This window comes from Terrapene carolina, unplaced genomic scaffold, assembly GCF_002925995.2.
Source record: "Terrapene carolina triunguis isolate 2854851 unplaced genomic scaffold, T_m_triunguis-2.0 Scaffold57, whole genome shotgun sequence".
Classification (NCBI taxonomy): domain Eukaryota; kingdom Metazoa; phylum Chordata; order Testudines; family Emydidae; genus Terrapene; species Terrapene triunguis.
Genome location: NW_020664408.1, coordinates 566533 through 593330, shown reverse-complemented (window position 1 = coordinate 593330; position 26798 = coordinate 566533). Strand labels below are relative to the sequence as shown.

Here is a 26798-nt window from a genome sequence, read left to right as displayed (position 1 = left end):
GGTGACTAAATCAGCATCTTTCCACTCCACCTTCCAGGTCAGAGTGGTGCTGGAAACAACTGGGCAAAAGGCCACTATACAGAGGGAGCTGAGCTAGTGGACTCTGTCCTGGATGTGGTAAGGAAGGAATCGGAAAGCTGTGACTGTCTACAGGGTTTCCAGCTGACCCATTCTCTAGGTGGTGGCACAGGGTCTGGGATGGGAACTCTCCTCATCAGCAAAATTAGGGAGGAGTATCCAGATCGTATCATGAACACCTTCAGTGTAATGCCATCTCCGAAGGTGTCAGACACAGTGGTTGAACCCTACAACGCCACCCTTTCTGTCCACCAGTTGGTGGAGAATACGGATGAAACCTACTGTATTGACAACGAAGCCTTGTATGACATTTGCTTCCGCACGCTGAAACTCACAACCCCTACCTATGGGGACCTCAACCACCTGGTCTCCATCACTATGAGCGGCGTGACAACCTGCCTCCGGTTTCCTGGACAGCTGAATGCTGATCTCCGCAAGCTGGCAGTCAACATGGTGCCTTTCCCCCGTCTGCACTTCTTCATGCCAGGGTTTGCCCCGCTAACTAGCCGTGGCAGCCAGCAGTACCGAGCTCTGACGGTGCCAGAGCTAACACAGCAGATGTTTGATTCTAAAAACATGATGGCAGCCTGTGATCCCCGCCATGGCCGCTACCTGACTGTGGCAGCAATATTCCGTGGCCGGATGTCCATGAAGGAGGTGGATGAGCAGATGCTCAACGTCCAGAACAAAAACAGCAGCTACTTTGTCGAATGGATCCCCAATAATGTCAAGACGGCTGTCTGTGACATTCCCCCCCGCGGCCTCAAAATGTCTGCCACTTTCATTGGGAACAGCACAGCCATTCAGGAGCTGTTCAAGAGAATCTCTGAGCAGTTCACGGCCATGTTCCGGCGTAAGGCTTTCTTGCACTGGTACACTGGTGAGGGCATGGATGAGATGGAATTCACTGAAGCCGAGAGCAACATGAATGACCTGGTCTCAGAATATCAGCAATACCAAGATGCCACTGCTGATGAGCAGGGGGAATTTGAAGAGGAAGGAGAGGAGGATGAGGCTTAAGGCAGTTGGTACCAGAGGAACTCTACTAAAGCAGGCATGTGATCAGAATGAATTCTGATAATGATGATAAAGCATGTTCTTCTTTGCCGTGTACTTGATTATCCTCTGTCAGCATTATGTAACCTTAAAGATCTCTATGTAATAATTGTCAAGTTTGACAGCTTTGATCTTAAAGTTTAAGACACATAAAGGTATGTGTTCAAAATAATGTCTCCTGGTTTGTTTCTTTAAAATAGGTCTCCACTTCTCATCCAGCATACCTTTTTATATAGTCTTGTTAACTTCACATTCAATGCTTCTTGATATGGAGTTAAGTAGTTGCTACATAACAACCTTGATCCAGTCAAAGACCGATTTAATGCTGCTTCACTAGTTACTTTTTTTACAGACAGATTAATCTCTGCCATGCACTACTTGTTTACCAAGCAAGATACAGTAAGGATCTTAATCTACCTCTAACTGGCATAAATGCAAACAATTTCCTTTTACAGTTTCTTATAATGGAGAATCAAACTGCTAATAAAATCAGTGACATGACTCGGATGGGCCAAAGAGGGGGAATATAATCATTAAATATACTAAGATAACCTTACATACACTTAATTTGTTAAACTCTATTATCGTAGGAAATCTTCTGCTAATTTGTTGAATTCTTCTGCAAAGCGTAAATGTAGATTGTGCTTTCCTTCTGGCATCAGAAACAACCTAAAAAAGATAATCATGTAAACTCTAAACATACACTAGTATATACAACACATAGGGCCACTGCATAACCATGGTAACCAAGTGCAAAATTTGAAGCAACTCCTGAGAGGTTTTTTCTTTTTAAACACTCTCCAGATTTCCTTGGGTATAAAGTCAGAATCTGGCTCCTCAATTTAATAATTAGCTGAGTTATTCTTAAAATTGACTCCTTGACAGTCTACCACTAGTGCCTACAAATCTAAATGCCATCTCTGGGGAAAACAAATTGGTGTTGGATCAGGGTAAAATGTTAGATGAGCTATAATTGTGAATCTCTGGGAAATTTTCTCTTAAGTCAGCTACTTGCCAGAAGCCAGATACTTGGTTTCCACTAGCAGGTGTAGAGGGTTAACATTCCAGAGGTAGCATGAAATGTTACAACATCTCACTGATGCCTCCTATGAGGCAACACTGGAATAGTCTCTACAGTACTTGCCTTCAGGGAAAAGAGCAGGGTGATGATGGTCATGAGTTGAAGTGATCCCCTTTTTCAGAGGAGGGAGTAGCAATGCTGGAGTGGATGGAGGAGACTCATTGTGAGGGTAGCATGGCACTAAGTGTACCAGCTAAGTAACTAATGGGTTGGGCTGGGTATTTCTTAAATTTTGCTAATGGAGCAAACCTGTATACATTCTGTATGAATAGAGAAGCATGTAAAGTAAACTCTTAATTTTCATTTTGACAGAGGTTAAACCAGCTAACTAAACAGAACTTGCCTGTTTTGCGTTCATAAAAATGGCTTCTGTTTTCCTAATCCTACTCTACTGTTAGTCTGTACTGTCTGTTGAAAATAGTAATAAAATGGAGCTCTAGCTGACTGACTATTCACAGCTAGGAAGAGAATGAAAAGCTGTATTCCACATGCTAAGAGGATGCATTTCCACAGTTTCTGGATGAGATGAGCACTACTTCAAGATTTTGGGTAAAGGGGTTGAGAGTAACATCTCTGGACATATTTGTAGTCTGTACAGTTTATTATGCCAAAAACACGGATGCACTTGAGCAAAATAGTTGACTGTCACTTCATGTTTATTATGAGACCAGCGCCCAGTAGTAAAATCTCAGTAAATGTGTAGATAGAGCAGCTATGCCATTAGCATTCAGTGCTACTTGATATAACTAGGCTTTCTGCTCCAGCCCTGGTATTTCAGTGCTCCGTTAGCTCTGCTGAAGGGGATAGCTATTGAATATCATATGGCACAAGGAGTGCAGTGGCAGTAATTCAGATGGGTGGAAGTGGTCTTAACTACACAGTTTCACTTTTAGATTAATAGATTCCAAGGTGAGAAGGCACCATGGTGTATAGTTCACAGGCCACAGACCTTCCCTAAAATTAATTCCTAGAGCATATATTCTTTTAATTAAAAAAAAAAAAAATCCAGTACTGATTTAAAATTGCTAGTGATGGAGAACACACCATAACCCTGGAACTCTATTCCAATGGTTAAGTACCCTCACTGTTAAAAATTTACACCTTTTATTTCCAGTCTAAATTTGTCTCGCTTCAATGTCCAGCCACTGGATCATGTTATACCTTTCTCTGCTAGATTGAACAGCCCATTATTAAATATTGTTCCCTATATATGTACTTAGATGGTAATGAAGTCACCCCTTAACCTTCTCTTTGTGGTCCTTGAGTCTATTTATCTTAAACAATTTCACTATAAAGCATGTTTTCTAATCCTTTAATCATTCTGGTGGCTCTTCTCTGAACCCTCTCCAATTTATCAACATTCTCCTTGAACTATGGGTAATAGAACTGGACACAGTCTTCCAGCAGCAGTTGCACCAGTGCCAAATACAGAAGTAAAATACACTCTACTCCTGTTCCAAGGATAGCACTAGTCCTTTTGACGATGGTGTTACACTGTGAGCTCATTATCAGCTGATTATTCACCCCCACTCCCAACTCTCTTTCAAAGTGACTGCTTCCCAGGATAGAGTCCCCATCTTGTAAGTATGACCTGCCGCCTTTGTTCCTAGATGTACACCTTTACATTTAGCCACATTAAAATAGGTATTATTTGTGCCCAGACTGCTCTATATCAGTGACCTGTCCTCTTCATTATTTACCACTCCCCAAATCCTTATCATTGCAAACTTTATCAGTAGTGATTTGTTCTCTTCTAGGTTATTGATAAAAATGTTCATAGCATAGGGCCGAAAACTAATCCCTGTGGGATGCACTAGAAATGCATTTGCTCGATTGATGATTCCCCATTCTCGGACATTTTGAGACCTGTCAGTTAGCCAGCTTTTAACCCTTTTAGCTCCTTCCTCCTTTTTTAAAAACAGTACTATAATGTAAAAAGGGTAGTCTGCACTGCTCTCAATGTACCATTCTGGGGATGCTTCGAAACAACTCCATCAGTGTTTGAGAAATTCTGCCTAAAGATTTTCCATTTCCATATTGTGTGTTCACTTCTTCCCTTCCCAGAAGGTGCTTCAAAACTGTGCAGCTGAAGGTATGACTCACCGTGACCCTTTGATGTGCTTGTGAAGATATTCAGCGTGAAACTGTGGTACCAAAGGGTCTTTCCCACCATGTATTATAAATGTTGGACACTTTATGTGAGGCAGTAAATGTTGACAAATGTTACCTGAAAAACATAGGTTAAGGTTATGTTCTTATTTTAAAACATGAAAGATTAAAATGGAAAAAATTGTTAGAAACTAGGAACTTCTATTGTAACTCTTACCACTAGCACCCATTGGCATGTACAATGTAGTCACCCTACCACAGAGGTATAAGCAAGTGCCAAACTTGCGCTGCCTAGCATCAGTACAAAAACATCTTTTCCCAAAGATGAAATACATAATATACTTCTACTGCTGTGTGATGAGCTGTTGACTAGTGAACCATCAATACATAGCAAAGCCAGTGCATGAAATATTTGTGGCACCCACTTTTCTAAACATTCTAACTCAGGGGTCTCAAACACGTGGCCCGCGGGGCTATTTTCTGCAGCCCTTGAGCCCCTCGCAGCTCCCCCAGTGTTTATCTAGAGCGGCTCCAGAGGGATGTGCACCGGGGGCAGGGCAGGGTCCCTGCCTGGCCTGCCCTGCCCTGCCCTGCGCTGCTCCGGGAGAGGCTGGAATGTGGGGAAGGGGGGGCAGAGGGGCTGTGTGTTGCTTTTGCTTCAGGCATCACCCCCAGCAGCTCCAATTGGCTGGGAATGGGGAACCCGCACTCCTCTTGCACCCCAACCCACTGCCCTGACTCTCTGCTGTACCCCTCACTCCTCCTGCACCCCACACCCCAACTCCCTGCCCTGAGCCCCCACCACACCCCTCCGGCACCCCCTGGGGGCAGGGAGGGGGCAGAGTTGGGGTGGGGATTTTGGGGAAGGGGTTGGAATGGGAGCAGGGAAGGGGTGGGAAGAGGTGGGGTAGGGGTGGGGCCTCATGGAAGGGGTGGAGTGGGGCCGGGGCCAAGGGCAGCGGGGGGGGGAGGTGTCAGTAATGCGGCCCTCAGGCCAATGTACTAGTCCTCATGTGGCCCTCGTGGTCATTTGAGTTTGAGACCCCTGTTCTAACAGCACGTAACTAGACAATGCATGGATTTCTTGGCTATAATTTATCTCTTCAGTCTCTGAGGTCTATGCCATCTCATGTTTATGCTACTGTTGTTCTAGGTTATCAAGCTGCAGGTTACCTGACAATTTTTATACTGTAGGTTTAAAAAAAATAAGTATATAAATATACAGTAATATCTACTCATAATGGACATTTCTCTTTGTAATAGGTGTCCACCTAATATAGAATTAACCAAACCAGTCAAAGGTTTTTTCTGTACTTAATTTCATGTAAACAATAAAATAATGTGCATTCTGCTACCCCTTTCCACACACCCCCATTATATTATACTACACAGCAATACAGTTTATGCACTCTTGGGCCAGCTTTCCATTCTTGGCTTTGTCTCCTGCTTTCATGAGTGAGTTTGTGGGTAAATCAAGGAGGGGAGAAACTTTTTCATTTGATATTCTACACATTCTCAAACAATCTACTTTCAATTTGCAAGGCTTTCCTCACAGATAGCAGCAGCCTTAGAACCCAGTTCAAGTGTCTATACTCATGCTGGCCCAGCTCTCAAGTCACTCATGGCTAGTTTAAATAATGCTGCCTCCCCCCCATTGCCTTATTTTTTCAATTATTGCCCAGTAATCATTTTCACTTGGTGCTTTTCATCCAAGGATCTTTAAAGCACCTTTTCAATGTTGTTTAAGCTTCAGAACAGCAAGTATAGAAAGGTGAAGTCGCTTGCCCAAGGTTACACAGTCAGGAAATAGACCCAACCGTCCTCTGCTTTAATCACCAGATTGTACTTCCTCCCTTAGCACAGTTGGTATGCTTTGCAGGAACATTCTTCAGTTTTGCAGCTTTAAGCCACTCATGCAGTGTCTCCTTGAATGTCACTATCCTCAGTGAGTTTATAATTTATTTTTAGAGTTGCTTGCGCCATCAGCTTTCCTGCCTATTCATAGCAAATAGTCTTGAGAAATTTTAAGAAACAGGCTGTGTTTGAGCACAAGTTTTTGCTATTCTACTTAAGTCATGTTCATGCATGATTTTCTTTCATTCAAACTGGAGTTAATCTAGTGCTTTTATTTGTCCCTTATCTTGATTTCATCCACTGGTACCTTGATGCATAACTCGCTCTCAGTACAAAAGTAGCTAACTGCCTTTCACAAATGACCTAGTGTACACTGGATCTGATCGTGCAGAGTGTTGACGGCTGAGTGCTGCCAACTATTGCTGACTTCAGAGGGAGCTGAGAATGCTCAGCACCTTCCAATGCTCGGTCCAGTTACAGCACCTGGGAAAGTCAGCTAGTTGTTAAATGTTTCCAGGTGGTCTCTTTTTCCAGGGACACTTAATTTCATAGGTGCTGAAAATTGTGGCCACTAAAGGATGTGACTATGGCTGTCAGCCAAGGTTTCACTGCATATATGCCCCAGAGTTATGCTTACCCCTATCTAAGGGGGTGTTATTTTTTAACAAAATGACAAGAGGACTGGAATACAACTTAAGATGCCTCCCTACTGGGAGAAATTATGGTATCAGCTGACTGGCATCTCTCTTACAAGTCTGTCTGGATTTGAAGAAGTAAAATGTAAGGAAACACTTTCCTTGCAGTCATTTGATGCCTACTGTCTATTCAGAACCATTGTCAGATATTTACTATTTTGGTTATAAGGACTAAAGGAAAATGCACAAAAGGGAATCTTGGGCTCTTTGCCTTTTGTGCACCATATGTAGTGTATATATTTGCATTCCATAATTTAAAAGCAAATTTGCTATGAAATAAAACAGAAAATTGCTGTTTAGCATTTAGGGCCCCATCTTGTTTACAAACTTCTCTCTAGTAAGAGTTTATTCCCAAAGATTTTTAAGAGTCAAGCTTAAAAATAACATGGTTGGTACTGAATTATAACTGATCTATTTTAGATGCTTTATCTTTGGCTGTATTATTTTAACTATGCTTTGTTAAATCTGAACTACAAATCATTGAAAACCAAACTTCCCTGCCCTGCTTTCAATACCTACTGCTACCTGTAGCCCAAAAAGCATTCGTTTTAAGGTTTCTATCTCATATCTCTAGAGTAGAAAATATTCCCTCATTGTAAGAGAATTGAAAATGAACCTGAGAAGAAACTATCCAACTACATCTATTTAAAAATGATATTTTAGTCAACCTAGCTTGTGGCAAAGCAAAGGCAGAGACAATTGTCAGATAATGATTTCCAAAAGCTCTTTCCTCCTGTTCATCACTTAAATTCTGTGAAGTGTCTGCTGTATTCATGAGTGTGAGTCAGCTGGTTCATAATACTGTGTGGTGTGTGCATCTAGTTCTTCCTTTGTTGGCTACTAAGCAATGTTGAGAGATTTTTATCTGCAGCTTTTCTGCTGCTGCAATTGCAGGAATCTTACCATCTGGCTTGTCAGCAAACTGAGATATTCCATCTACCCAGGCCTCACATGTTTTTGCAAAATATTCATGTCCGTACATTTCTTCCATTTGTTTCCTGATCTTTTCACTCCATTTTGAAACATCTCGGATAGCTATGTAAAATGGCATTGAATACATTAGACCCTTTTCAATAAACAAATAGCATCCACATAAATATGTGAGTGTGCATTTTAAGAGCCAATTACAAATGTACATTTCAGATGCAAAATTCTGTTAAATGTTTTTTTTTTTTTTAAACCATCTGTGGAAGGGGAAAAAATAAATTAATTTCAATGTCTGCATCAGAGTCCTTTCTGAGTTCAAGTTGCAAATTAATTGTTGCTACCGTGTTTGCAAGGGGTGGACAAAGGCTGCCTGCAGTGGGAGGGAGGGAGGAGAGCTTGCAGGATGAGACACCAAAGCATGTACAGTCTCTTGGGTGGAGTGGGGGAGAAGAGTGTTTATCTGGAGTCAAAGTTCAAATTATATCTATTTTTATAGAAAAAGGGTAGGGTATAGATGCCCCGCTCTAGGACAGCTTTTTGCTCTGGCCTCTGGATTGAAGCTGGCACATGGTTATTCACCAGTGTTCAATGTCAGGAAGTCTTTACTAAGGCATTCCAGCAAGCTGACATCATGGTACATTTGCCACATTCTTAGAGGAAAACCAAGACCTGCCTACTCAGTGGAGTCCTGCTGACTCACTGCATGTTACGCAGAGCTGTACAAATAATCTAGAATTCTACTTTACTCACCTGTTTGACAGGTTTAGAAATTTTGTATATCTCCAGCTGTCAATAATGCCCATAAAGCACATGTAGTTGTCACTCTTGGGGACCTTACAGAGAAGCAGACTAATGCTATCACAACAGAAAAGGAGAGATAACTGAAAGCTCCTGAGTCACCAGACAGCAATGACAGTTGCTAACAGAGAGCTCTTAAAATGGCTTCTGATAGCGTGGGAAGGACTAAAGAGTTCAATAAATAATAATATGAAATACAACCTGTTTGACCAATCACAAGGCAGTAGTGACTAAAAGATGTTCTATAATAGCTCTTCACTGATATATGGGAAATGAGAGCGGTCATCCCAGTCCAGTTGTTACTGAACAGATGTCTCCTTCACAAAATCTACCATTTTATTTGCTGCTGTGGTTGGTAGTCTTAGTAAAGAAGCAAAAAGTTGAGAGGGCCTGGAGACCAGATAACCCTCTTCCACCCCTTCATGCTTCTCACCTTTTTTTTTTTTTAAATGGCATTTCTGAGCTCACTGGTGCCATTAGCTATTTTGCAGAGGAGTGCCAAATAGTCATATCCTGCACCAGTTAAATCCATAATAAAACTCCCATTGAATTCAGTGGTGCAGGACTGAGCCCACAGATTTGAGATCAACAATATAAGAGACCATGTAAAAGTGAAATAGTATTTATGCAGTTGTAGTAATGGCTAAATAATCAGAACTATGTTTCATACTGGAAACACAAGGCTTCACATTTGTGCACAAACACTTTTGTTCTGGTATAGTCCCTTCACTGGATGCTCTCTTACCACTATCACAAATGATGTCCCTTTTCAACAAAATGGCAGTAGCTTCATTAACAGTAATTGTAAATAAGTATTTGACTTTCAAATGAAAGTAGAACATATATTATCTGAGAAGTACTTATTCATGTGAGCTCTTTGCTTAAGGCAAACAAAGTGTGTACAGCCTTCTCTCTTCAAATCTTTTTTGACCAACCTAACTCCTCTTTTTTCAAAAAATAAATAAATAAATAAATATAAAATAGCTGTCTTAGTAGGAACAGATTTTTCTATATACCTGGAGAAATGTGCCCTTGATTCTAAACTAAGAAATGACTCCGTCTGCCCATTGGACTTTCATAACCAGAACAGCATCGAATTTGGATACAAAGCAAATTATGAATAATTTACAATAAATAGCAATATGCAATTTCTAGAAGAAATAATTTTCCCAGACATTTCTCAGGTCACTGAAATCAGATTTTTTTTTTTCTGCATGCTAAGTTTCTTTCTTTGTTTTTCAGCCTTCGTTTTGCTGGAAAAATTGCAGTTAGCCAGAAATCAGAAATCCAGGGTCTCTTTACTTTACAAAGCCTTTTTTTTTTTTGTCAATAGAGCAAAGAATTTCAAGGGAATTAAAGTGGGAAAGGAAACACGGGTGATTCATTTTTTCCTGCACACAAATGAACTTTTTTATTTTCTGATTGTGTATTCTGACCTCAGGAGGGGAAAAATTCTTGCTCATTATATGCTAGAATACTAGATATTACACACTTTTAAAAAAAGTTTTGCTGTTGTTCCTAAGGAAAGTTTTTCCTTATTCTGTTTTATTGCACCTATGGTGGTTTTTTTTTGGGGGGGGGGGGGTTATTTTAAAGGATCAATACAAAGATAACTGAAGAGGCCTTAGTATGATACAAGAAAAGACTAAGTTATTTGCCATCAGACATTTCTCCATTCATGCAATTAATACTTACCATTGTAAAGCTTCAGATCCTCCTGAGTGACAACGGCGTTTGCTCCCCAAACAACTAACTTGTGGATAAGGGTTGGATGTTTTGCAGCTGCTATGAGAGCTGTAATCCCACCGTCACTCCATCCCAGCAAAGAGAACTTCTTAAACTTCAGTGCCTTGATTGGTGTGAGAAAATTACAGTAAAAATCACTGGCCTTCACTACTAAACAGCTGTATCTACCTGCAGTCAAATGTTTCTTGAAAACTAACCACTTCAACCAAAATCTCAAGTTTAGTTAAATTACAATTAACACACAACTAAAATGCAAATAGAGACTCCTTTATATTAAAACAGGCAGCAATTAAAAAAAACCCTATTTAAAGTAAGTGTGTGTGTGATGCTGCTAGAGATTCTTGGATTGCCTTCCTGTAGATTTGAAGAACCTGTATGGCAGTGGGTGACTGCATCTTAGATGAGACTGTGCCCTGGTTTACACTAGGATTTTACATCCGAATAGTACATCTCTCGGGTGTGAAAAATCCACACGCCTGAGAGATGTAGCTGTACCGACCTAGCCCCCAGTTTAGACAGCAGTAGACAGAAGGAAGAACAACTTAGCTACTGCCTCTTGGGGAGGTGGATTACCAATACCAATGGCAGAACCCCTCCTGTTGGCATAGGTAGTGTCTATACTGTAGCATTTTAAGTGTAGACAAGCCCTGAGAAGCAGTTACTAAGCAGTCTTAGAAAATATAAAGGTTAATAAAATCTGGAAAACAAGAGCTGGCTTGCTGCCACTTGTTGTTAAATATCTATTGTGGGTTTTAGAGAGTGTATGTCTGTGCAAGCTACCTATACTGGCCAAACTTTTTAAAAGCATCCACTAATTTAGAGTGCTTTGAATTTTGGGTGTCCAACTTGAAACAGCTAGGGTCTGATTTTATGAGGTGCTGAGCACTCAGAATACCAGCTAGAGTCAATGTAAGTAGCTGTGGGTGCATTTCACCACTGAAAACTAGGCTTAGAGGGTCCAAGTTTTAAAAAGTAACCACTAAATTAGCTCCTGCAATTGTGTGCACCCAAAATCTGAGTACTTCAATATCTAAGCAGTTTGGTACAAATCCACCTTTTTGTGTGCTTAGAGGCATGGTTTTGGCATGTGTTAAATGTGAAGCTGGATTGAAGCCACTTGGAAAACTTGATCTGAAATTTGAACTGTTCTTGGTTATAGCGGTATACTTTAAATACTGCTTCATGATGAGTTTCAATTAAAATGTTTATGTTGAAATGACTGCCTTCTCCAAAGGAAGCAAGATTGTAGCCCACAAAGACCTTAATTCATCCTGTGTACTCCCCCCTAGGGCTTGGGAGATTCTAGGTCACATTCTCTGCTGCACCAAGATCCACTAACAGCAGGAGGAGGGTGAGAGGGTGGTGGGGACAATCAGGGAAACAGTTACGGCTCCCTGTTTCTGTGGGCTATCTTGTGCTGGCTCCGGTCCTGTAGTATGACTGCATTTCACTTGAAATTACCTCCGTCCAGGGCCCCATACGTAGTGTGGCCATGTACAGTATGATATAATTGCAGATTGTTTTAAAGTTGCTGTATAACATAAGCTTTCATTTGAGTGAAATGTAAATCAACACAAGTGATGTCTACCTGAGTCTGCAGTCAGCCTGAAACAATAATTAGGAGATGTATGAACTAATCCCATTTGGCTCAATGGGATGTTAAAACTGAAGTATCAGAAGGTTTTAAATATCAATATTAACAATCTCACTGCTGAAAATTTTAGAAGCAATGCTAATGTGCTTATTGGTCTTTGTTGGATGTAGTGGTAGGCAGTGAAGCAGGCTTAAAATGGTCTTTTCCCATATTAAATTCTGCTAGTAGTGTTATAAAGAGGTTTTTATTTCAAAAAGGGATCTAATTCAGTTGGTAGATGGTAATATAAAGTACTGACACCTGTCTTAAGCTGTTATATTGTTCTTCAGAGTCTCAGCTTTCATTTTATGAAGAAAAACTTATAGCAGTGAGTTGGGAAGAAAATTTCAAAAAATATGAACCAAGTCTAACAGAGACAGATGCTAGAGGTTTAGTCTACACTACAAAGTTTTGCCAGCCTAGCTATAACAGCTAGAAGTGTGGACAAATATCACACCCCCTAGCTAACAAAGCTATGCCTGCAAAACCTCCAGGCTGGACACAACTATGTTGGCAGAAGAGTGCTTCTGTTGGTATAGCTAATGTCATTTGGGGAGATGGTGTAGCTATGCCAGCACAACTCTGTCTTTTGGTTTACACTGCATCTCCACAAGGGGGCTCTGTCAGAATAGCTAAACCACTATATGGCAAAGGATTTGTAGTGTAGTCAATACCAGAGTCTGTAGAAAGCCAATAGTTCTGAGGGCTTGTCCACGCCGGAAAGTTATACTGGTATAAGCTAAGATGAGAATTTAAACTGATATACCTAACTCTCCATGTGGACACACTTATTCTGGAAATCCTACTCTTCATTAGTAGGGCTGATTCTTTAGCTCAGGGGTCAGCAACCTCTGGCACATGGCTCGCCAGGGTAAGCACCCTGGTGGGCCGGGCCAGTTTGTTTACCTGCTGCCTCTGCAGGTTTGGCTGATCGCGGCTCCCACTGGCCGCGGTTCGCTGCTCCAGGCCAATGGGGGTGGCGGGAAGCCACGGCCAGCACATCCCTCGGCCCGTGCTGCTTCCTGCAGCCCCCATTAGCCTGGAGCGGCGAACTGTGGCCAGTGGGAACTGCGATCGGCCAAACCTGCGGACGCGGCAGGTAAACAAACTGGCCCGGCCCGCCAGGGTGCTTACCCTGGTGAGCCGCATGCCAGAGGTTGCTGACCCCTGCTTTAGCTACAGTGCTACTATACAGTATTTGTGAGAATGTATAAACAAGTTAATCCATGCTTCATAAGGAGGCTTGGCAGAATTTAATTTTTTTTAAAATAATTTCAATGGATAATTTTTATTTTAAGCATTTTTAATTTTTATCAATTTAAATGTTCAGTTACAGGAAATTATGGTGGGGGTTGTCAGACAATTATTTAATGACAGTGGATGTTGATATTCAAAAAGATAAAGCTTTATAGCCATTAAAACACAAATTATCAACATCACATGTCAAAATATACAAAGTAAACAGCCTTTATTCAAACTCTAATAAGTTCTCAACCAGCATTTTTTCTTTCTTTGCCTATATGTAAGTATCTATTGATGGAAATAATTTTTTTCATCAGTTTGTATAAAGTGAAACCAAAGTTTGACATTTAATAAAAAAAATCCTTCCAAGCCTATTCATAAGTGAGATTTCAATAATCCTTTAATATACGTACTTATAAACATACAAATCTTCAAAAGTGGAAGATATGCTACACTGTTTTCTGTTGCCAAAAAATCTAGTCAGTTATACTCTCAACTTCAGCACTGAATAAATGTGGATGGGATGCTTCCCTGCTTTCTACCAGATTGAGTACAAAGCATCTGATTATAATCATAATTATAATACATAATGATGTACTCCTTTTGAGGACAGCATCTTTTTTCTGTCATGCATTCATTAAGTGTTTGAAGAGAAGCAGGTAAAAGAGGAGTTCCAAGCTTTCATATTTGGAAGCCTGTCACCTGCTCATGATAACATTTTTGTTCTGGTTGGCCAGAGTGGTACTGGCTTTGTACGTTAGTCTGGTTATACTGTAAAGCAAGGGGCAGCTGGATTTCATGACTAGGGAAAAACATTTCTCCTATGTTTCCTGTCAGACTTATTTTGGTTCAACTAATCTCCTTATGCTGTGTACTTTAGGAAGGCTGCATTTTCAATTTCCCATGGTTCTCCAAAGTTGCTGCTGTGAAAAGAAATAACTGGCTTCGCTGTCCAAACCCTATCTGATATTTTTGGAACATATTACATTGTCAGGATTCTTAACATGGCCAAAGATACTGTGTAGTTTAACATAAGGAATTCCACTCACAAGTTGCCAATATCGTAGTTAACGTTTTATTGTCAGGCTTTCCTTTAGCATTAATTTGGCACAGTTCTTATAAAAACAGAACAAAACAACAGCACAACATATTTTTCACTTTGATTCTATAAATCAGGTTTAAAAAGCAGGAGGATCAATGACAGACATGAGTCATGTTCTTTGTACTCAGAATAAGTGTGTACATTATATTCTGTGTGGATTTAGGAAGCCTCTGACTCCTCATTCTAACTATTTCAGGAATAGACCTTACAATGGAAATATGTCAGTTTAGTTTGCAGGATTAGACGTTAAACATCTTAGGTTCTTGCAAAATGTCTTAATTATCACCCACTAAAGAACTTGTCAGCTACAATTATTAACCGTAGGTCTTGTTTTTCATATATAGTTTTCCTGGACTTCATGCAACTATAAAGTCACAAACATTCTGGGGCAAAATATTCTGGAATAAGATTGTGCTGCTTACTTACATAATTAATTCCATGGCTAAATCTTCTGTGTGATAAAAGAGAGATGGAAGAAAAAAACAAGCTTCCCAAGCAGAACATATTTCCATCCATTTTAAGCACTTTTGCATAATTTAATATCAGCAATTACTACTGTAAAACATATAATCCTTGACTACGCCCCTCCCCACCACCATTAAGGAAAACCAGACTTTATCTCAGAACGGATTTACCTGCATCAGATCAACAGCATCTCTTGCATCTCTTTCAAAGAAATCTGGAGGAAAATCTCGAGCTGGAGGGATAGAATGTCCATAGCCCCGAGGATCCCAGGCAACTATTGTGAACAGCTGCTTGTTCATAGATTTGAGCTGTGGTCCAAAATCACTTTGACTACTCCCTAAAAACATTATGTCCTGATAAATTAATCGCCACATTACAACTACCCTATACATGCTACAAATGGACTTCATAAATTCACTTAGTTGGGACACCTACCAGTGAAGAGATTTAGATAAATAGTATGGACCATGACCACTGCTTAATCACAACAGTATGAATAAAAATTTTGCTGAATGAACATGTTTTCTTCTAGTGGTATCAATGGGTAAGTATTGGTTAACCAAGTAATATACCCATTTTAAGAGTTTTCTGTAGCACCCACTACTGTAGGATCTAAGGCCTTGATTTGGCAATATTTTTCATACACATATTTTCAGACATTTTTTAAATTGGTGGGGTGTTAGGAAATCAGTTGGGCTGTCTGAGTGTAGAGGATTCTATTGGACTATAATCTCTATGAACACAAGGGTTGAGATAGCAGTTTTGTGATCAAACTTATTTAGCCCTAGTATAATGTGTTGAAAGACTGTAAATACAAATCTCATCCTAAACGGCTCTACACTTCTAGAATTTAAAAGTGGCTGTTAAAATACTTTTAAAATTCTGATCAGAATACCCCAAATACCTCTTTTACATCAGTAAGAGTAACTGGAGACATGACAAAACCAGCGGAAGTTTATGGGAGCACATGGGCTCTAAAAAATAATCTCATTACCTCCACCATCTATAGCAGGGGTCGGCAACGTTTGGCACGCGGCTCGCCAGGGTAAGCACCCTGGCGGGCCGGGCCAGTTTATTTACCTGCTGACGCGGCAGGTTCGGCCGATCGCGGCCCCCACTGACCGCGGTTCGCCGTCCCGGGCCAATGGGGGCAGCGGGAAGCCGCGGCCGGCACATCGCTCGCCTGCACCGCTTCCCGCCGCCCCCATTGGCCCGGGACGGCGAACCGCGGCCAGTGGGGGCCGCGATCGGCTGAACCTGCCGCGTCAGCAGGTAAATAAACTGGCCCGGCCCACTAGGGTGCTTACCCTGGCGAGCTGCGTGCCAAACGTTGCCGACCCCTGATCTACAGCATGGTGCAATTAGCTGATTATATTAATGGATGAGTTTTCTTCCCTTGCAATAACATTTAATGGCCACAGCCAGAAGCAGAATACCAGGCTAGATGGAGAAGAATTGGACTGCCCTGGTATTATAAATCAACTACTAATTTTATTAGTAGAAAGTGCTGTGATCCAAGTGCTTGATGCCATTAAAAAGTGGGTTACTTTATTTTTAAGGGCACCTTATGAATAGTCTATAAAGGATAAATGATTAACCACTCATTAAAACAACTATTAATCAATTGACTCCGTGGGTCAATAGGTTGCTTATAACCATCTATAACACAAAGTCTCATGTCTCTAATATGCTATTAATCATTTAACATTTTATAAAATGACACCAAAAAGTATGTCATTCATTTTTTTACTAAATATTAAAACATACCTGCACTAACACATTATACACCAAGCTTCAGCCCAAAGACATTTAAAATAGGTAAGACAACAAAATCTGGCAACTAGTGTTTTAGTGGTAATAATTAAACTATAGCATGTACATTTCAAAATAAAACTATGTATACATTGCAAAAAATCAATTTTGAATTCATACATGTGCCTTTCTTGACTTCTCTCAGAAACAGGATCAATATCAGTAATGAACAATTTAAGAATTATTTCCCCTACACCATTAAAATTAGACAGTCCCTTTTCTTCCTATTTTTTTGACACCATCTCTCCAGAAATGTCTCCAAAGGGAGAGGTTGCAACCACTAGATAGACATTCCTGGCCATTGGTGCACTCTGAGTCTCCAAAAGCAGCTGAGAATCAAATATAACTGATGCATTATGAAATTGAATAACCAAAAGGTGAACATAGACGCTTGTTAAAAAAAAACAATATCACCTCTGCTATTTTTCCCCTTCATGAGAAAGCTCTTGTTTAAACAAGATGTAAACGCTGCCATCGTATTGTTCATTATTATAGCTGGAATTGGAAGGCACTTACACTCTTTTTAGAGATGATCATTCATTCAGTCCTTATATACTAAAATATAGAACACAATGGACCTGACTCTCCATTGTTTGTACCTTGTGTAGTCATTTGCACCTGTGCAAAGTGAATGTACAACATTACTAAATCAGAATGGTAGCATTTTACACCCACTTTGTGCTGGTGGGAGTGACTACAGAAGGTGCAAGGCAATGGAGATTCAGGCCTAGAATGTTTGCATTTAGAAGGTCTCTGGTGTTCTAGATAAGAATAACTTTGTAAAACTGGTAACTGTTTAAAATAACTTTGATTTTTCCTAACTCTACATGTACCAAATTCTAGTTTTTAAAAGGTAATGCATAAAAAGGTAAAAAGTTGCTGAAAAAGATCTTACAAAAAGAGTACAAAATAGCTTTAGAAAAATCAAGAAAAAAGTACTGATATCAAGTCCTAATATGACAAAAGTTCCTGACCTAACATCCCAGGAAGAAGCAGAACTGCATGATCCCCTTGTCCTGTCTGTTTATAATGCAGGGGCACTCCATTCACTTTTATTTTAGCAGATGTTATTGAAGTACTAGAAGAAAAGAAAATTATTCAACAAGCTAATATCTCATTACAGTGCAGTCATTCAGTGGACTATGCAGTAATTACTAATGCTAGACACTGACAACACAGCCATATTTAAAGGGTTCTGTTTGCCTTTGTGGGGGAAGGGGAATGTGAGAGAGAGAAAGAATCAAACAGATTGCTACTGGAAAATAGAGGCAGACTACATGGGAAGTCAGGCATGTGACATTTTTACTTTATAATACTGTGCAGTTCTGCAAAGTGTCTTTTTAAATAATTTGTATCTTTTGGAAAAAACCAAAACGTTTCAAATCTGCATAACATTCTTACTGAATACCTCCCCCACCCCCACCCCCCAAAAACCTTCAGACGTAATACTGCCTACCCTCCCCAGCACAGAGGATGACAGGACATTGCTTGCAGCAGGAGACAGTGCTCTGTGGCAAGATGGAACATTGGGAGATCCAAAAAGGAAAAGAGGTAAGTTCTAAGTTCTGAATGACTCAGCCTGGCTATTGGAGGTGTGCAGCACATTACTAAAGTTATTGGAATGTTGTTAAAATCCTTGGTATATCACTTTTCAGCACTTCGTTCTATACAGTGCCCAAATGAAGTGACAGATACAGTAGGAATAAAAGCAGAAAAAGGATTAGGTCTAGTTTGTGAGATGGACTGCGCATCCACATAGGGAAGCAAATGTGGAATAAGGCACTCCCCTTGCTGCCCTGAGCAAACTACCTGAGTCCAGGCATGCAGGTTAAAGGGGCACTGCATTCCTGTTTAGTACCCTGCCTTGCCCCTTGAGTAGGTGTGTCTGGAGACTAGGCAGAGAGCCTTGGCTTTGCACCTCCTAGGAACTGGCCGGTATAGGTAAGCTAGCATCCTAGGGATAGGAATACATTATTTCCCCTAAGTGCAAGGAGGTAACACCTCCACTTGTATGGTTCCTGTGTAGCCCTTGCTGCTGGCATTTTTTTAACTACTGTATCATAATCATGTTAAACTATGGTGGCTTCGGTATGTCACGTGATACTGATGGTAGCACAATAATGGGAGATTTTAAGAAACAATCAGTGTAACTACAGCTTTAAGTGCCTACAGAAGTGTGTTAAAAACAAATAAATGTTAAAAGGAAATATCACTGTATTACTGAACTGCTTCCAAATGGCTGCTGTTGTTGCTCTGAACCTCATCCTCTGTTGCTACATAACAGAATGTGGTTTATGGTTACTTATGATCCAGTTGTGTAATGAAAAAACCTACGACTGGGGGCGGGGCGGGTGGAATCTCATCATACAATTCAATTCAATGTAATCTGAGCAGAGGGTATTGTTCAATTAGAAAATACATTACTGTGCAAAATGTTTCAACAGGAAGAAGTAGCAAAGTAAACCTTCAAGATTACAAAAGTCAGTCACAAGCGTAGGAAAATTAACAGTACAGAAAAATTCTAAAGGATGAAGATACTTGTATTTACATAGTTTGGAATTCTGATACCATCATCAGATAATTCTTAGAGAGATCATTGTTACATTGACTGTTAGGCCTTTGCTAACCCGCTACATATTTATGGAAATGTAAATTAATTTGATTTTTAATATGTATTTCTACTTGGAATATTAGATGGTTTTAGACCCTAAATGTTTCCAAAGTGTAATCCATGAATGCAGGAACATGGTGCAGTAGAATTTGATTTATCCAGAAAAGTGATTATTTTTTTCCCCTCGAGTCTCTTTCAACTGACTGTTGAAGCCTGTCCGTTTCAAGTGGCTGGAGCAGAGAAAGGAGGTATTAGTGCCATTTTGAATAATGACCTCTTTTTCTACTCTGAATAGCAAAAATCTTGCTGGATATTGAGGAAATAAAGTACAAACCCATTTCCCATTGAAGAGGCAAGATAACTTGATTACTTTTACTTTTGTGTTAACTTCTGTTCCAGCCACACTAGAACTCAAATATGCAAGTGTGGGAGTTTTCTTCTATTCTACTCTCTGTAGGTTCTTATGTAGCTCTCATCACCGTAGTACCTGAGCACCTTATAGTAGTGCATTAAGTGGCATGAGTAACATTGGTCACTTGTTTTTTTCTCTCTCTCCTATCCTATCTTTTTCTTTATTGTATCACTATATGTTGTATTTGGAGAAGGCAAGACCAAAGAGGTGCACCTGGAGTGGAAGGTAATGAGGTTTATGATGGTGCTTAGTTCCTGTGGGAGTTCTTTCCACAGTATCGGACCAGTCCCTGAGAAAGCACTGCACAGATGAGCTTTAACCTTCCAGGTTATATCTTCACTGCAGAAAGAGGTGTGTTTTTACATTGAGAGAGCTAACCCAGATTAGCTATGTGAATTTAAAATCTAGTGGAGACAAGGCACAGGTAGTCTTTTATCTCAACTAGCTACCTCAAGGTAACACTTACCTGTGCCATGTCTCTACTAGGATTTTACATCTAGAAAGCTAATTCAAGTTAGCTAGCTCCATGTAATATCACACCTATTATTTTGCAGTGAAGACACAGTCCTACTCTCTACTCTACGCTACTACTCTCAATCCTGGCCAGTCAAGGGAGCACTCGCTACTGGCAAAAGTGCTTTTTTTAGGAAAGCATTCAAGCATGTGCTTAAATCCATCCCTATTCAGGAAAGCACTTACACACATGTTTAACATTAAGCATGTGCATAAATCCCATTGACTCCAGGGGCTTAAATATTTAAGTACTTTTCTGACTAGTGTGAGTGTTGGCCCTGGACTTCTGAGCCCTCTTTCCACCCCTGTGTAATTTCCTTTTCCAGGCCAAAGGAACAGTCACCCCAAACTACAAAGGACAGCTTCCTCAGTGACATGTATGAAATACATAGATGCTCTACCCTCCTTCTTGCTTTTTCTCCACAAGCTTCCTAGTGCTCCATAGCCCATGAGATTTACCTAATTGTACTTCTATTAGTTAACACGTGTAAAGTTGGAATTGTACGTTATGGTATGATAGCACCAGATCTGTACTGCACACAGGAATATTTGGATCCAAGGGCAGGCTGCCAATAATCCCACAAAAAGTCTGCACTTTAACCTGGCATTAATACTGTGTATTGGAAGGTGAGGAGAGGGCACAGCATGTTTGCAAAGAGATGGAGTGACAGTCTGAGATATTTATTCATTTTCCCATTTAAGCAAAAATGTTTTTTCTAAGCCATAATCAAGGAGGGAGATAATACCATCGGGCAAACAAACTTCTATTAGTGCATTTGCACTTTGTTATTTAAACAGGATACTGTGCATATTTACACCATAACATTGTTGTAAACTTTGAGGTGGACCTTCATCAGGAAATGTTTTTTGAAAATACCTGCCATTTGGTGCAATCTGGGGCATTCCAAAAGCCAATTCCTGTAAAAAAAATCTGCTTTTCAGAAGTATTTTATGAGCCTCAAGGATGTAGTCTACAATGTTTCTAGCCGTGTCCATAAAAGGATGAATGCCACCAAAAGCAAGGACATCACTTCAACCATTCATTCAACTACTAAAATTTGAACAAAGGGCAATTTTAACATAGTCATCGTGTGAATGACTGAGAAAGCACTTTAGAGACAGTGACAGATCAGACATGAGGTATTAACCTAAGTAGGAAAGGATAGTTGACTGAAGTGAGAGATTATTGTAATTCCATATTTTATCCACTGTGAAATGATGTCAATGGATATCATTAAAATGAGCTGCGAGAATAGTCCTGGCAACTGGAATTTTAAATAATTTTAAAAGGCTTTGGTTTTTTGGCAGTAAGTCATGTCTTGCTCAAGAGGATAAAAGACCAATTTCTAAGTTTCAGTTTAATACCATCCTTTTAACTGCACCAAATATGAAACATCAGTGAAACTAATGTTTTTCTACACTTTGTTTTCATTACAGAATGTTGTATTTTGATGTTGTTAATGATCTTTAAGTACAACACTATTCTATGATTTCACTGTATGGTTCTTGTCTTCTGGCATAGCTCTGTATTACACACTTACCTCATTCAAAAACAGACATAGGAGTTTGCATTTTGTCTTCCAATTAATTTATATCCTAATAGTTGCAGTACTCTTTTGACTAACTTATCTCACTTTAAAAAACAAAAAACACATATGGACGTCTCACCATTTGGTTATCTAATGGTTAACCTTTATTCATTTTACTACTTTACCTGCCTTAAGTATCGTGGGTGAAATCTTTGCCCCATTGAAGTCAACGAGAGTTTTATTTGCTTTTTTGTAGGAATGTTATTTTAAAGCATTAAGGTTCAGAGAAACTTTCTTTCTGTGCCACTCACAAAACAACTTCATGATTTAGTGAGATTGTTTTGTTCTTTATTAAGCTTTGACATTATTCTTACCTCTGTTCTAAACACGGAGGCTGGCATAACCCCCACCACATAGTTTACATTCAGGACTGATTTCAGGACTGAATTACTTTTACTTTGAATCATTTTTCATAAAGCAACCCAAAATGAACAAACAATGGCTGTGCAGACTCCTATGCCTAATTCATGGTAGTGGAATTAAATTGCAGTCCTTTATTCACAAGAAGGCAGCCCAGACTGTACATAAACTAAGTGTTTATGTAACACAATACTGTAGTTCAGGGATCGGCAACCTTTGGCACGCGGCCTGCCAGGGTAAGCACCCTGGCGGACCGGGCCGGTTTGTTTACCTGCCGTGTCCGCAGATTCGGCCGATCACGGCTCCGACTGGCCGTGGTTCGCCGTTCCAGGCCAATGGGAGCGGCGGGAAGCGGCGGCCAGCACATCCCTCAGCCCGCGCCGCTTCCTGCAGCCATTGGCCTGAAGCGGCGAACCACGGCCAGTGGGAGCCGCGATCGGCCGAACCTCCGGACGCGGCAGGTAAACAAACCGGCCCGGCCCACCAGGGTGCTTACCCTGGCAAGCCGCGTGCCAAAGGTTGCCAATTCCTGCTGTAGTTGGTAATGGCACGTACCAAACTAAGGCGCTGATCCTGCAATTAGATCTATATGCTCCATCTACACAGATCCTTTGAAGATTGGGGTGCAAGTCTGGAACTGGTTTTCATGACTATGGCTCATACTGGAAGAGTCATTATGCCATTTATAACTCAATAAATTTTGACTACCTGTTATGGGGATATGTTTTAACAAATTAATTTGACTATTAAAACTGATCAACCAAGCTTTTTTGTACCTACTGTAAATATCTATACATATAAACCAAGTTTCATAACCAAATATGATGCAGCTAAATTTTTGAGCTCAGGGTAAGAAGTGTGGCATGTCCTTTGCCCAATTTTTGAACAACACTTATTAATAGAAAGCACAGCCTATTTAAAAAAAATAGTAAAACACAGCACTTGTCTTTTGATTTAAAAATTCCATTCCATGCAGCTTATTTGACTATATCCTTCACTATGGTGAATAAGCACTTCAACTCAATTTTAACTAATCCTTGTAGGAACATTTAATATCCCATTGCTTGAAACCATTTTAAAAATTGCAAAAAACCCTTCCTAACTTTATTGACAAAACTACCTCCTGTTGCCTTTTTTAAAGTGGGCACTGAAGTGTTGTTTTTACAGATCTCTGGAGAAAAACTATACTGCTTTCCTTTTTCATGTTGCACTTACACATTCTGTAGCCTTTCCCTCTGACTAGTTATTAACTTCATGTGAAGTGACCTTCTGCTGAATGTGTGATGCTGCCTCACACTTGCTCTTGAGCCAAGTAAAAAGAGACTGTTGGAATTTCATAGTCAATATATACAGACCTTTTTATCTGGATGAAGACCAAGTGAGGGGCTGCACCACAAACTCAGCAAATCATCACATTACTGTGAAGTTAATATGTAATCAGTCAGGGAAAAGACTAGAATCAGCAACTCAAAATGCTAATCTCAAAAAATTAACCACTCTATTTTTTTCAACAGGCTTGAGGTAGTCCATTTCACTCCCTGCTTAGAATAGGCAACACTCAGAGTGCTACTGGTTTGTCAAAAAACATTAGGCATAGTAGAAAAATGTTATTGAAGCATGTAAAAATAAGAGCAATTTTATTGCCTTTGCCAAACAACATGCCCAGGCATGTCTTTTATGACTTCCAAGATAAAATTTGCAGTTTTGTTTGTCCCATTTATGCATCTAAGAGATTCTCTGCTTCTTGTATCTTCCTCCTTGATTTTGACAGGAACAAAGGTCTTCTGTTTTGGAAGAACTGACTGTATGCACAGGATCAGATAGATCAGTGCCCCCTAAAGCCATGGTAGCTTGATAATGAAATGGAAATTATTTGCCTCAGTGGTAGTGTTGTGTGTGTGTTAAATGGGACAAAGTAATGCACATTGGAAAAAAATAACCCCAACTATACATACAATATGATGGGGGCTAATTTAGCTACAACTAATCAGGAACGAGATCTTGGAGTCATCGTGGATCGTTCTCTGAAGACGTCCACGCAGTGTGCAGCGGCAGTCAAAAAAGCAAACAGGATGTTAGGAATCATTAAAAAAGGGATAGAGAATAAGACGGAGAATATTTATTGCCCTTATATAAATCCATGGTACACCCACATCTTGAATACTGCATACAGATGTGGTCTCCTCATCTCAAAAAAGATATACTGACATTAGAAAAAGTTCAGAAAAGGGCAACTAAAATGATTAGGGGTTTGGAACGGGTCCCATATGAGGAGAGATTAAAGAGGCTAGGACTTTTCAGCTTGGAAAAGAAGAAACTAAGGGGGGATATGATAAAGGTATATAAAATCATGAATGGTGTGGAGAAAGTGAATAAGGAAAAGTTACTTACTTGTTCCCATAATATAAGAACTAGGGGCCACCAAATGAAATTAATGGGCAGCAGGTTTAAAACAAATAAAAGGAAGTTCTTCTTCACACAGCGCACAGTCAACCTATGGAACTCCTTGCCTGAGGAGGTTGTGAAGACGAGGACTGTAACAGGGTTTAAAAGAGAACTAGATACATTCATGGAGGTTAAGTCCATTAATGGCTATTAGCCAGGATGGGTAAGGAATGGTGTCCCTAGCCTCTGTTTGTCAGAGGGTGGAGATGGATGGCAGGAGAGAGATCACTTGATCATTACCTGTTAGGTTCACTCCCTCTGGGGCACCTGGCATTGGCCACTGTCGGTAGACAGGATATTGGGCTGGATAGACATTTGGTCTGACCCAGTACGGCTGTTCTTATGTTCTTAAAGATGTCACTAGGAGGGTTCCAGCACATTGGATGGAGAAACTGCGATCAGCAATGTGTGGTCTGCAAAGTATGTTTTATGACTATACTCTAGAGAGAGTAAGTCTGTACAACCTAATTCTCAGAAAAATACAATTTCAATCCATGCTGGTCAGAAATTGTGCTAGAATCATGCTAATACAGATTTGATCCCCTTGACCCCAGCCACCCTAACTTGCGGAGGCTGAGAAGCTAGTTTTCTGCCTGGTTATGTTGGCCAGCATATACAGGGCATCGGAACTAGATGTGAACAGTGTCTGAAACCTGTTTTAAAGAAGGTATGCCTCATTTCACACCACCCAACACAACTATATATGTACACAGAAAACTTGTTTTTAAAACAATGTTTAAAAACATTTCCTACCTGTAATGTAGAGAGGGCCAAGGCCGACAGGCCCATAGCCCTGAACTTCTGGGAATTACAGTCAATCAGTAGTGCCCAGCAGCCTGTGCTGGTGCATCTACTTCTAGCACAGCACTGTGGTTCTCTGCCCCCTAAAGCCTGGCTCAGCCTTGCACCCTCCATAGGCTGAAACCACATTTGTATTGTATCCACAAATCATGCTGCAGCATTGTGCTTTGCAGAAATGGGGCGCAATTTGTGAAGGACAAGGGAACGACACTTCAGTTTCAGCTACGCCACAAATCCAAGCTGGGCTTTGGCTGGGGGCAAAGGATTGTGGCGTGAAGAATGGATTGGCAGGGACAGCTTTAAAATTCAGCTGTCAACTTTCCCTTTTCCCTCCTCAGTCTTTCTTCCCTACCACATCCCTTAGCAACCCTGGCTGTTTCCAGGAGGCCGTTGGCCCCTAGTAGAGGAGCTAGGGGTGCAGCCTGGCACCTGGGGGGGGGGCGGGGGAGAAGGGAGGGGGAACAGGGACTCAGCCGAGAGCTCAAAAAGAGGAGAATGGGGGTAGGGGGGTGGAGACTAGTGACGGGTCCTTATATCCGAAGAAGGAAGCTAAGGAAATAAAGCGCCCTCCCCCCCCCCAATATCCCTACATAGCCTACTGCCAAAGCCCAACCCCCAAATACCCCACAGGCCGATTCCCCCAGCTTTCCCCAAAGCACTACACCACCCCTTCCTCAAAACACCCCGCCGAGGCTCCCCAGCAGCAGCACGGGGCTGAGACGCCCTGGGAGGCGGGGGCGGCTCCGCGCTGGCTGCGCCGCGGCCTGGCCGGGCAGAGCCGGGGCTGACTTTACCCGTAGGAGGCAGCAGCAGCAGGTCCCCGGAGCCCGAGCGGCGGCGCCCCGCGCGCGGCCGGCGGGAGCTGGGAGAGGAGAACCCGCAGCAGCGCCCCGCCAGCGCCCGGCCGAGCCATTCCCGCTCCCCGCAGCTGCCAGCCGCCCCGCCTCGGGCGCAGGGCGGGCCGCGGTGCTGCAAAGACCCCACCCCCTGGCTCCCGCGTCGCCCCACACGGGCCACCCGCCAGATCACGTTTTGCCCCAGGGTGCCCCCAGCGCCGCGCCGCTCTTCGGGGCGGTGGCTGAGCGAGGCCTGCGGGAACGGAGGGGACTCGGGCTGCTTCGAAGTGGGGCGAGGCTGGGCAGGCCCCCAGGGGGAGCCCTGGTGCAGGAGCTGGTCCCAGGGGAGCAGCGTCTCCCGTCCCCCCCGTTGCCCCGTGTGCCCGCTCCTCCTGCAGAACGGAGGCCCCAAAGCTGAGTGAGTGGCATTGTGACCTGGTGCAGTGCCACCCATGTGCAGCTGGAGGGGCTGCGGGGCTTCGCCTGAGGGACCCCTGCACGCTCCTCCTCATTGCTGCCCTTGGGAAGGCCCAATGCTGGTGACTTGGCACCCCTGCCCATTGGCAGAATGAGTGTACGGCCAGGGCCGGCTCCAGGGTTTTGTCCGCCCCAAGCAGCCAAAACCAAAAAAAA

General features: G+C 41.5%; 1 protein-coding gene and 1 pseudogene across 1 annotated transcript; one reads left to right on the top strand and one right to left on the bottom strand.

Annotated features, from left to right (window-relative positions):
• The window catches only part of LOC112125801, a 1256-nt pseudogene extending 100 nt beyond the window's left edge, over positions 1-1156 (top strand).
• A 302-nt stretch (positions 1157-1458) lies between these two features.
• LOC113407934 (valacyclovir hydrolase-like) lies at positions 1459-26287 on the bottom strand. The gene is made up of 7 exons (XM_026658939.2): positions 26124-26287; positions 17573-17676; positions 14957-15123; positions 10294-10447; positions 7777-7908; positions 4319-4442; positions 1459-1803 (listed from the first exon to the last, which is right to left on the bottom strand). The coding sequence occupies exons 1-7, from the start codon at positions 26240-26242 to the stop codon at positions 1716-1718; spliced, it is 888 nt and encodes a 295-aa protein (XP_026514724.1). The 5' UTR covers positions 26243-26287; the 3' UTR covers positions 1459-1715.
• Between the last annotated feature and the right edge of the window lie 511 nt (positions 26288-26798).

Excerpts from the sequence above, each read along its gene's own strand:
- LOC113407934 (XM_026658939.2), bottom strand. The coding sequence starts at position 26,242 with ATGGCTCGGCCGGGCGCTGGCGGGGCGCTGCTGCGGGTTCTCCTCTCC. Across the intron at positions 17,677-26,123 it reads GCTGCTGCTGCCTCCTACGG|TACTTCAATAACATCTGCTA; the intron begins GTAAAGTCAGCC and ends CTTTTCTTCTAG. Across the intron at positions 15,124-17,572 it reads GCTTCTTCCTGGGATGTTAG|GGAGTAGTCAAAGTGATTTT; the intron begins GTCAGGAACTTT and ends TAATGTTTTTAG.